Source organism: Ammospiza caudacuta, chromosome 6 (genome assembly GCF_027887145.1).
Source record: "Ammospiza caudacuta isolate bAmmCau1 chromosome 6, bAmmCau1.pri, whole genome shotgun sequence".
Taxonomy (NCBI): Eukaryota; Metazoa; Chordata; class Aves; order Passeriformes; family Passerellidae; genus Ammospiza; species Ammospiza caudacuta.
Genome location: NC_080598.1, coordinates 18,980,152 through 18,992,478, shown reverse-complemented (window position 1 = coordinate 18,992,478; position 12,327 = coordinate 18,980,152). Strand labels below are relative to the sequence as shown.

General features: G+C 40.4%; 1 protein-coding gene across 1 annotated transcript in view; it reads left to right on the top strand.

Annotated features, from left to right (window-relative positions):
- Positions 1 to 12,327, top strand: part of KCNQ1 (potassium voltage-gated channel subfamily Q member 1) — a 329,407-nt gene that overhangs the window by 30,679 nt on the left and 286,401 nt on the right. The window contains exon 2 of the mRNA XM_058806463.1: positions 9,827 to 9,917. Coding sequence (XP_058662446.1) covers positions 9,827 to 9,917 — 91 coding nt within the window. The remainder of the gene's footprint in view (positions 1 to 9,826; positions 9,918 to 12,327) is intronic.

Genomic DNA, 12,327 nt, shown 5'->3' with positions numbered 1-12,327 from the left:
AAATAGGCTTTCTTTTTTCTGCAGAATCAAAAGACTATTCCCAGAAATGTATAGAATTCCCAGAATGCGTCCTGGCTTTTCAAGCTGGAAGTGTGTGGGTAGGTGAAAAGTAAAGTGCATATCTGGCAGCTGGGGGCTGTTACTCACAGCAGAGTTGGTTGTCCAATTAATAGTTGATTGCTTATTTTTTTTAATGTTACATAGAGCCACTGTGTTCCTGATTAGGAGCCCTTCCCGTAAGGTTTGAAGCCTCTAACATCTTTTATTACTTCATCTTAACTTCTCTTACAAGGAACTCCTTTGCTCAATGAGTGTTCAAGTTTGAAGTCCCATTTTGAAACATAAGTGTTTTGGACTCCAAACCACCTTGAAATGCCTCTTGGATGCAGGCCTCAGAACTGATTATAACTTTCTTGAGCCATTTTCTCTTAATGTTACCTTGTTTAATTCAGGGCAGGTGAGTTCAAATGATACAGCAGAATTTTTTTTAGCCTTGTGATAGACAATTGGAATTTCCACTAACAGCCAACTTGACTGTTGGAATAATAATTATACTCATAGTTTTCAGCCTGAAAAACTGTCTATTGTGTGGTGAGGGCACAAAGCTAAAGCTCTTTAAGCATAGTGTGGGTTTCACTTAGGAAATTTAATCTGTATAGGTTTTTTGAGGAAATGGAGTCCTGAGCATTCCTGTATTCCATGGCATGTATTTACAGAGATTTTTGTATTTATAGAAAGGCTCTCTCACCATAAATTAAAAGCTGCCTGTGGCTTTCTAGACCCTCTTGATTCTTTTCTTCCAGGGACACTTGAACTTTCCATCATGCTTAAAGCAAACTGAGAAGTCAAGTTGCTGCAGCTTTTAGACGTCACATCTTCCCCTCAGCAAATACCCTGGAAATGGAAATAACCTCTGTTTGCTGAATCCCTCTGCTTTCACCTCAGCAATGTTAACCTGTCATGCAGTTTCTCTTCCTTGTTTCTGGGCTGTAACACATGAAGGGTGCCATGTTCTGCCCCCAGCGCCCCTAGAAAAGGACAGCTGAGAGCTGAATGTGGAGAAGCTCAAAGGATGATGACAAGGCTGATTTCAGGGAAAGCATCTGTCAGCTGTACCTTTAAATAATTAAAGCAGAGGGTCATAATGGAAGCCCTGGTGAGAGCACTTATCCCAGCTTCAGATCTTTCTCAGAGTACTTGCCAGCACTGATGAAAGTGCCTGTCAGGCACTTTCCAGTGTTAATACTGGTTTTAGCAGAAAGGAGCTTGAAAAGTCATTTGAGGGGATCAAGTGAGGAGGTAGGCCAGTTGCTCAGGTCTGGTATCACTTTTGTGGCATTTGCAATAAAGCACATTTTCTGTCCAGGTCAAGGTACGATTGCTTCTTCCCCATTTGTATATTTATCTATCTATTTTTTAGTCCCTTTCACTGTTTCACAATTGAAGAACTAAGGATGCTGTCAAAAATATCAATATTGCTTCTGGAGAAGGTTTTTAGAGAGCTAGAAATGTGGGTATTTCTTTATGGAACATTTAAAACTGTAGCCCATATTCACTTAGCAATTAGCCTCCAACTTTTCGTGCATTGCTACATCAGCTCTACAAGATTGTGGCATAGTGCTTTTCTCCTTTGGTGTGGAGGCAATATCTCCTTTCTTCTGCCTTGTTTTGCTTCTTTGAGGCAGGATACTTACTTACTTGGCTACCTGCAGTGTCCAGAAGCTGCTCCCTAAGGAAGATGTCTGTGAGCTGAAAAGCTGACCAAGTCCAGTTGTCTGCAGCATTATAAGGTGCATGTGCTCTAGAAGTCATGATTCAATGTTCTCTGATCTTTAATGGGGGAGGCAAAGTGATTTGTAGCAGTGCTGCTGGGATGGAAGTAAAAACAAAAGGAAAAACCCCCAAACCAAGAACCAAAAAAACCCAGGTAATACATAGAGCTCTTGAATTGCTTTGTCATATAAAGCCAGAAAATAGTGTTCAGCCAGCCCAAGCAAGAGAAAAACCATTGGAAGTAAATATTGTTACTTGTTTAAAGAAATATTATGTATTTAAGGAAAGTAATTATTAAAATAATTTATTTTTTAAAAAGAGTATTTTATTTAGAAAGATTTATTTAATTTAGGTTTGACAACATCAAAGCAGAGGAATAGTCCAGTCTTGCCAATTTTTCAGAAGCTACATTTTATAATCCAAGAACTTTCAGTAATTTTCTTTTAGTGTTTGGATACTAAATAATTTAAACTCTGCTGCCTTAAATCCACTGTCACAAGAAGAGTGGGATAGTGGTGTAGTGAGTGCTCAGACCAACTGTGTAAAAGTCCAACTACTAAACAAGTTTTACCTGTATTGTGGCACTCAGTTTCTAGAACATTTTTCTTCTCCTCTGTTAAAAGAGTGCGTCTCCAGAACTGGCTGATAGAAAATGACACCTTTCCCCTTATTAAGCCTGATGTAAAGAAAACTGCAAAAACTCTCTTGATTTCTAGTGTTGGGTGATGCCCTTACTGCACATGTGAACTCGCCCCTTCTTTTGTGGTTGTTGTGTTCCTATGTTGGGGTTTCATATCAATGTTGAGCACATTGGAAGCTTATTGGGAACTATCTGGGGAGGGCTGATAAATATTCTGCAGTCCAGTGGTTCACATCTCTTGGTCATGCACTTGTTTTAAGTGTAGCATATTCATTTTCCTCTTGCTTACTCAGTACCTATCATCTTTTTCCTGTTAATCCTTGTCTGCTCTCAAAGGAACCAACACCTCCTAGCAGGATGCAATAACATTGCTTTTTGTGAGTAGTTAACCTTTCCTCTTGAAGCATCTTGACGTCTGGTTTGCATTTCTACTGCAATCATACCCTTTGCCAAGCCCTTACAGGCCTTTCCTGCAATAATTCTGGTGCTGTATCCTAAATGACTTTTGATTCATTGTGTGCTTTGTGCTTTGGTACAGTGCCCATAATTTAAATCATTTTCACAGACTTTAACCTTCCAGAAGAGCCAGGTAAGTGTGATAGAAGCCTTGCCTATTTAGCTGTATAGTTAACCTATTTTTCCTAGTATCAGACAACCCTGCATTGTATGTGGTCTTTCGTGTGCAATAAATCTGCTTTCCTACACGGGAGCCAGAAGACAGCATTTCTTTGACAAGGAGTCATGGAGCTGGTTAAAAATTATGCCATTGTTTCCTTCAGGAAGCACCAATTCTACTTTTCCTTAGGAGCTGGAACAAAGACATATTAACAGGAAGCTCCATCTGATAGAGCTAAGCTGAGACAAACAGAGCATTCTCACTCTGTGGAGGGGTTTTTGATGGTAAGTGACAGCTGAGAGCAGTGACCTGTCTGCAGGCTTGACCCGTGCTGGCCATCGCAGAGAGGAAGCGTGTGCTGGGCAGGAAACTGCTGTGGGCAGCTCCTGGAGGGAGTCATGCCTGTCTGCAGGAACGTGAGTGTACATCTCCTTCTGCTGGGCATCCTCCTGCCACAGAGAGGCTGTGCCCCTCCTTCCTTCCCCTGCCTCAAAAACAAAGCAGGAGAAGAGATGACAAATCCTGAGAGGAAAACCATGCAAAGAGCCTACATGGACAGAGACCTAAACCCCTACTTTTTTTTTTTTTTTTAATTATCGGCACTAAAGTATTTCTATGTATTTATTCTTTTTTAAGCTTGCTTCATCTTCAGATATGGTTTGTGTAGGTTGCTGGTCTCTTAACTCCTTGCCACAGTGATTTTTCTCTTTTTTTCATGCCAATGCATTAACAGCTACTGCAGTTAATAAAATTAATGCATAATTAGGAGTGTTCAAGTTGGCTTAAGGTATGGGCAAAGAGGAGCTGAGTGCAGGGCTCCTTCTTTCTAACCGTGTACCTTCGCCAGACCATTCTCTTACACTTTTTTTTCTTGTTAATTGGATAAGTGATGGAGGACCTCTGATGTCCACCAGCTGGATAATTAAGTGCTTATTTAGCTTTCCATCAGTAGCCTGGTACTGTGCTCTCATAGTCATGACAGAGTTGGTGCTCTTTAAGTAGTCAGTTCAGACTTGCTAAAGGGTTCAGGGTGAGGCCTACACATATGGGGTGTTTACTTGCATGAATTTGATTAAGGATAAAAGTTTTCTCTGCTTTTTTTTAAAAAATAATCATCCCTGCTGCAGTAAGAAATTACTTGATACGGGTTAGTTCTGAGTGTTTTCTTGTTTGTACTGTGGAAATGACTATGTGGTAGTGTGAGGTGGTCAGGGATTTATGTTGACTTGTATTTTCATGAGGATTTTCCTGATGTAAATTAAGTAAGGAGTCACTTTGCTGGCATGGAACACAGCAGAATGCATGACAAAATGAAAGAGTCTTCAGTGTGTCTCTGACCTGAAGTTGCCTATCTAAATCCACATTGCAATAACAGTCTTTGTAACCTGGAAATCTGCATGAAAATGTCCTTTTCTGGCACCATTGACCTTTTAGTGCAGTGTCAGCAGGTATAAGCCATGGGGATGAAAGATTAGATAATGATGCTGTCATATGTTTTAATGAACTAAAGTGAACTGGATATGCAGGAGCATTATAGTTTTCAAATTATGATGATGGAGATAAGAATCTGCCCAAGTTAAATCTGCACACTTGTGTTGTTCATTGTCAATGTCATCCTTCCAGTTCTTGTAAGGCTTTATGCTTAGAGGAAGTTAAACTTTTTAAATTACATTGTTTACTTAGGAAATGTGTCACACTTAGAAGCTAAATGGCAAAAAAATTAATATTTAGTCTGTAAAAAATCCACAAACTAACAAAATCCCACAAAACAAAACCACACCTGAGTAACAGGGTAGATGACTGATCATGCATGTGACTGACTGTATGTGCATTCAAAGAAAATCTATTTCTGTAAAAATAAGGGCTGACAGATTCAAGAAGAGGGCTTAGGTAGAATGTTAAGTACATAGAAGCATGCTAAAGACATTTTCTTTTTTTGCAGAATATTTCTGTTTTAGTTACAGTTGTTTTCTCCAGTAGACAGAGAGGATGAACTGCACCTTGACTTGAGGCCAAACAGAAAAAAGCACAGATGTTGGTAACTGCTTTTTAGCTGGCAGTTACCAGCTAAAATAAACTGTATGCATCAGTAGTTGGATATCTTCAAGACTGATAGCTGTAATGAGTAAAAATGGTTAGAAAAATCAGACTTAAGACAGCTTGTGGCATTGAGCAAGGAAAAGCTGTCTTCCTGGATGGTTAGAGCTCAAGTTGATATAAATTGAGCTGAACTTTGCATGTCCCTTCTCATCTATTATATGTATTTAAGGTCTCAGCTCAGTTTATAGCCTAATGGCAACATTTTCCCGGTTAATGGAAAGACTCCCACTGTGAGTATGTAAGAAACACTGCAAGGAATGAAATCTACCCACATTTTAGTGCTGGTTTTGATGATAACAGCTGCATGCACATGAGACTATTAATCTGGTGAGTAAGTACTTCCAAGCATGTCTCATACACTGTTTTTTAAATGTTCCTGGTCATATCACTGGACATATTTTATAAACCCTTATCAGTTCTCCTACCTGTGACATTCGCTAAATGAGCGCTGTTATCTCTCAGTAAGTGGTTTATTGTTCCTTTGATCATTCTACACATTGTTTCAAGTCACAAAAAAGACATGCTAATGTTCAAAAATCAAAGTTAAATATAGAAAAAACTCAGCAGCTCAGAGCTGAAGGCTGCACAGTACTGATAGCTACCTATAATGTGTCAGGTTCCTGCAGCTGACACTGAGGTCAGGGAAAAAGCCATAGGTCTGTCTGTAAGTCAAAATATATCCTAAAATAGTCATAAAACATTAAATCTACCTTGAGCTCTTAACATATTTCCTATCTATTGCTAAGTAAAGCACATATGCTGGCTGGCCAAGTTCCCTTGTTGGCTGAATGATTGTTTTGTGGAAATGCTCTAGCTTTTCAAACCCGTGAGAGACAAAAAATTACCTAAGCTGTCTGACTGGCACAATGAAGCAAGACAGAACTTATTTATAAAATGTCTGCCCACATGAGCACGCCGGTGCAGGCACTGCCCTGTGTAGCTCTCCCTACAGCGGTGTCTGTGTTCATGCTGCTCTCTCCAGAGGCTGGTGTGGCACAGACACATCCCGAGTCCAAGCGTGGCACCCTGGTGCTGTGCGCACTGAGAGCTCCGCTTCGGGCTCTGGCTCCCTCAGGGACGGGAAAACATCTGCTGCTTTGTAATGTCCGCACTGCTGTAGCAGTGGGGATGCAGTTTCACATCAGGCAGTACAGAGATGATCAGCCACTTGCAAAATTCTTGGTTTAAAAAAAACCGTAGCACTGTCAGATATGACTTAACCACCAAGCTGAGTATTTTTGAATGCATCTACTGATGCAGTAGATGTGACTTATCTACATGCAAGTACATGCTGCTTTGTGACCTGGGAGGGACAGCATGAAAAACTTCCCAGGCTATCTCCTCATCTCTGGTGCTTGCTTGGCCCCACAATCAGAGAGATATCAGAGCTGATGAGAGCCTGAACTCATCACTCTGCTTCCTTTCCTGAGGATGGTCTCATTTGTTCACAGAGGGCAAACAGGCAGTGGGTTTCAGGAGGTAAAACTCGTGGTTTGCAAGAGATGAAGCCCTGTCTGGCTGTTAAGAGTGCTAAATTTTAAGAAATTCCAGTTTGCTGACCGTCTCTCCTTAAGAGGAAAAATGTATATTAAAGAAATTATGCCATAGTGGAGTTAGCTGCCCATTAGTTTGTCTGATATTTACTGGTTGGATGAAGAGTTTACATGTTTCGCATTTGCACCAAGACAAGTGTTTTTTCTTTCCTTTTTTAAAAATTTTATACGTAGTAATAGCAATCACAGTAAAGTGATAAGGTTATTTTATGAAAATTGTAATGTTTGCTTTTCTGAGGCTGGCCAGTTAAGTTGCTCCAGGATGATTTTTGCATAAGCAAATTCAAGTTTCAGGCAGAGTCTGTCCCTGCCACTGTTGTTTGTGACTAACTCCTGTGGACTTGTCTGCTGCCTAGGCAGTAACTGGGGATCTGTGTTCCACTTAGGACTGAATAAGAGAAAGGAAAAAAGTGCCAAACTTCCTGTCTTCTATTTTACTGGTGCCTCACTCCCTTCTTACACTTCAGAGGTGGAGAAGGGAGCCACTAATACCAAAACAAAAACAAAGCTGAGTTTTGGAAGGCAACAAACAGTAGGCTCATGCCACAGGAGGAAAACACCGTGTGTGTTTGTTTAATGTCTTAATTTTGCACCTTCTGTTCCTTATGTGCAATTGATCTAAGCAGAATAGCAATGCCAGTGTAACAGGGTGAGTGGCTCAGCTGTGGTGCTGGGCTGGCACCTTGTGGGTGTCATCTCTCCCTTGCCAAAGGAGCAGACATGAAGCAGCAGTTCCTCACCAAACATCTTTGTTTTGCTTGGCATAATGTGTATTTGTGGTTATGAAGGTGTTTCGTGCATCAGCCTGGAAAGAGTCTGCAGTGAATTGTAAGAGCTTCTCTGGGGGTGAAAAAAAAATGAATTAGTAAGGCTGAAATGGGTCCATGTGCATGAAAAGCCATACAAGTAGGCAGGCAGTGGGGTGAGTGGCACTTGATGCAGTTCTTACTTCAGCCATCAATTTCTCTAATATGAACAAGCATAGAGATTTGGCAAACGACTGACACTAAGTTTATCTTTTTGTCGCTTCGGCACATGAACTTTAAACTTTGATGCTTATTAGGGGTTTGTGTTTGTTTAGGAAAGGGACAGGAACGGGATAGTCTTTGCTTTGGTTGCCCCCTTGTGGTTTCTTGTGCTGGCTGAGTTAAACATTCCAACGTGTCTACTGCTACTGAGGGGTACAGTAAATGTGAAGTGGTGCTGCTCATCCCTTGCAGCTCATTGTTTGCTTTGAACTGCTAATTTTGTGTATGGACTTCGAATCCAGAGAGCCTCAGCTCTCTCTATGGAACATTTATGTTCACATTGTCATGTGTATTGCGCTTATGCAATTTTGAGAATATTGCAGACAGAAGGGCTGGATACTTAGGGCACATTTATGTTATGTTACAAATTATTGACTCACCTCTGCATTCTCCTGCCTTGTCTGCACAGCTTACTTGTGCTTAAGAATGCCCAAAGGCAGAGAGATATAGGGTAAAGTGAGAAGACTTCAGAGATGAAACAAACACCCACATACTTATATTTTGCTTAAGTATGTTTTTATATGGATACTTTTATTGATATGTGAGAATCTCTATCCAATAATTTCACTATCTATTTGATTTTTGTATCTAATTAGCTACAGACTTTTTCTCCATTATTTGGTAGCACAGTCTCAAAGACTGGACTCAGTTATCTCAAAGGTCAGGCTTGGTCTGAGGTCTTTTCCAACCTTAATGATTCTGGCATCATTTTTTGTGTGTGCTTTGGACTTGCATATGCTGTATCATGAAGCAATCATTGGGGGGTGTAGCCTATGTCAGCCTTAACACTGTTTTGTTTTCTTGAGTGCTCGGTCTTTCAAAAGATCCACCCAAAGAAGTGCTCACTTCTGTGAATAAAGGTAGAGGCTCTTCAGCTGAGCTATGTCAGTCTTATGTCCTGGTTTAATACTTCTCTTGAATTCAGTTTTATTTGTTATGCCAATTCTTTTTTGTTGTGGTTTTTTTTTGTTTTTTTTTTTTACTTAGAAGATTGTGAACTGTTTTAGGGATGCCTAACAGGATGAGTGATTTAGTTTTTGGATTTTGCAGCAAGTTTCAGTTGAGTACAAAGGATTGGTGTTGCTTGTCTCAAGAAAATGGTGAGACGTAGCCCTAACAACTAACGTTGTGTTTAACAAGTGGATGTTTTCAGCCTTGCTGGTTGCTCTTGTTGTGTTTTTCAAAGAAACGTGCAGTTCTTTGGGAGCTGGAAGCTGCCTGTGGCTAGTAGTGGGTAGCATCCAGTCTGGGTGCTGCATGGTTTTCTTCCCAGGGGTGGTACATCCTTTAGGGGAAGCAGCAGCCCTGTGGGGTGGGGGGCAGCTGAAGCTGCTCAGGGAAGGGCTTTGAAGGCAGAGGCTGCAGGGCTGAGCAGCCTTGCTCCCCACATGGGGGGAGAGCATTTCTGGGAGGTTGCAGAGAGCTGGGCTGCTTCCCTGGCTGTGCTGGATCTTATGTTGGAAACCAGGACCATCTCCCCATGGACAAATGTGTCAGCCCCATCCCTGGAAGTGTTCAAGGCCAGCCTGTGTGGTGCTCTGATCAGCCTGGTTTAGGTGACTGCCCATGGCAGGGGTTTGGAGTTAGGTGGAATCAGACCTAGGTTGTGTTTCAAATGCCAAATGTCAGACTTTATTTATTTGGGGTCAATTATAAAAGACAGTATAGCACAGCCTATTAAAGTTTGGCTTAGCTGTGATTTTTTTTTTTTCCCGGTTTATTGGGCTTTGGATCAGCAAAAAGGCAGATACTTGAAACATGTTTGGGGGTTGTGTGGTGATTCAGCCAAAGTAGTCCTCAAAATAGGAAAGAGCAAGGAATGCTCTTTCCATGAGGGGCCAGGAAACAGCAAATCTTGGAGGTAGGCTAAAGCTAGTTTTACCATATGGTTTCATTTGATAATGTCCAACCCCAAACCTCAGTGTCTGAAGAGAAATAAACTATCAAACAGGAAGCAGGATCATGCAACACTTACCAGCTGTGTTTAGGGATAATCCAATACCAATGACATTTCACTGTAAACAGATGATTTGTGATGGCATAATTATCTATTCTCCCCATAGGTTATTACACTGCATTACATTATTTTAATTGTTTAATTTCTTTTCATTTGCAGCTTCCTTATTGTGCTGATATGCCTTATCTTCAGCGTGCTTTCTACAATTGAGCAGTATGCAGCTCTTGCTACAGGGACGTTATTTTGGATGGTATGTACATGGACATTAATGTGATTGATGTGTGTTTGTTCTCAATGTGCAAATTCTAATCTCCTGAGCTAACACCATATCAAACAAAATGCTCCTTGTGGTTTAATTGACAAGAGACTTTTCTGCTTTTCCCTGATGAATCTGCAAACTACAGAAATTCTAAAAGTCATGGTAACCCAAAAATGAGGTGGTGTACCCTCTGTGGCCTGTACTGAGGACACCTGTGCTGTGCCCAACACATACAGTTATTCTAATTAAGCTTGAATCCCTCCTATTGCTTGGGTTAATAGTTTTCAGCCTACTGAAGACCAGACACCTGGCCACAGCAGGGGAAAAAAACTAAGTGGAAGTCCTTTAATTTAGTTGGTGTCATATTCAGCTTTGTTTCAGAAATGGAAAACTTATGTCCATTGACTTTAAGACATCTTGCTCTACCAGTCTTATGCTCTTTCCCTTCAGTAGAGAAAACACAGTCACCATGGTTGTAGTACACCAGTGCTGCAGCATAGAGGTATTCACACAAATGCTTCATGAGTATATGTGTCCTGGCCAGCCTAGGTTTTATTGAAGAGTCTTAGTTTTGAGGTTGGAGAGGCATGATTTTAAACATCCAAACTTTTAATGAATTTGTTGTACCTCACTAGTGGGATAGCCCCTGCTAAATCATTGATTTTTTGTGTTTATAAATAAATGACCATTATTTAACTTGTGGAAGCACTGTCACTTTATAGAGAAAATGCTAACTAGCAATTTAAATGTTTGTTCAAAACAGGTATTGTAGCAATGCTTCAGTTATGTCAATAAGTGTATTACCACTATTCACATGAAAAAGTTCACTTTGGATCCCCATCAATTCTAATATTTTTTGTCTAATTATCTATGAAATATGCCAAGGTTCTATACCTAATATGAATGCTGTAAGAATAGGAATATAGCATATTAAATTTAGTGCCAATCATACTGTTTCTGCATTAAGTGCTTTCATTCCTCTATATAATTTTAAACTAACTTGTAAGATGTTTGAACTCCTAAGTGTAACATAACTAGTGCCAGCTAAGAGCATCCATACATTTATTTATGAATTCAGTACAATGTTTTGTGGTTTGGCATTTCCTCTTCTGTACAGATTTAATTTGTTTTGGGTTTTTTTACTCTATCACTAGTAGGGTTTTTTATCCATAACTTCTGCCAATGTCTGTGATGAATTTAACTCCTGGTAATGTCTCACTCACCTTTGCAATATATCATAGTATTAGACATGTGTGTTGTCTCAGTGAAACAGCTTCTGGTGTCAACATAACTAGCAAGGTTTCATTCTCTGCCCCCACCCTGTGAAATCATGGAGCTTGTTTTGGTTTGTTCATCCTGTGTTCAGTGTGTGTTGTCTGTATCTGGCAGTGTAAAGTGCATGCAACACATTCAGGATTACACAGTGTGTGGAATATCCAGTATTGTGTATTTCTGCTGTTCTGTGTTATCATCCTCTCCAAGTAGTGAGGGAATTGGTGAATGATGTATCAGTGTTCCTGTTCTGCATAGTGAGAAAAACTGTGGTTAATTTCTAAAATTGAAATCCTACTGGCATGGGTTTCACGGGAAATGAGCAGTTGTCTGTCTGTTCAGTATTGGCAGAGGCTGATGCTGTTTTCTTAAAGGATTAACTGTGGTAACTTTGATGAAACCTGTGGGGATTATGGGGAGCCATCCATCCAAAGCAGTAGATGGGCTAATGTGCTCTCTGCTCTATCCAGTTTCAGTGGGACTTTCCAAGGGGTTGTGGCATCTTGAAACGCAAACATAAATGTCAAAATCTCACTCCTGTTGGCATCTGTCTACCCTGTGAAATTTTCCTATTCTCCTGTTCCTTAAGAGATTTTAAGGTAGTCAGCTGCCTTAAAGTCAAATAAGTTGTTTTACTTTTGTTTACTTTTTACAAGTTGTCAAAAGTAGATGTAACTGAGTTCTTAGGGGGAGATTTAATCACAGAGGGCTGGTTGAAGAGAGGCTGCAAAATGGAAAGAAGGAAGTAAAATAAAGTGTAGCAGCACGTAGGGATTAAGGCACAAAACTGAAAGAGAGAGAGTGCAAGCTTCCCAAAGATGCTGTAAGGAGAAATGAAAGCTTAGGAGAGCACCCTTTCTACTGCTCTGCAATAGGAATTCATTTCTTTATTGTGTCTATAGAAGGATTTTTAATGACAGTAATGATTTTTATTTGGAGCCAGACAATTCAAGTGGGAAACATTGTCATTGTAGGTGAGCAAAGGAAGGCAAGCAATTTGATTGACAAAATAATACTAAATGCTCAAAGGGGCAGCAGAGTACCAGCAACCTACCAGGAGTATGGGAATCCTGGAGATGGCTTTAACTGAGAATGAAGGAACTTTGGTCATGTAGAGTTTGTGGTTTGA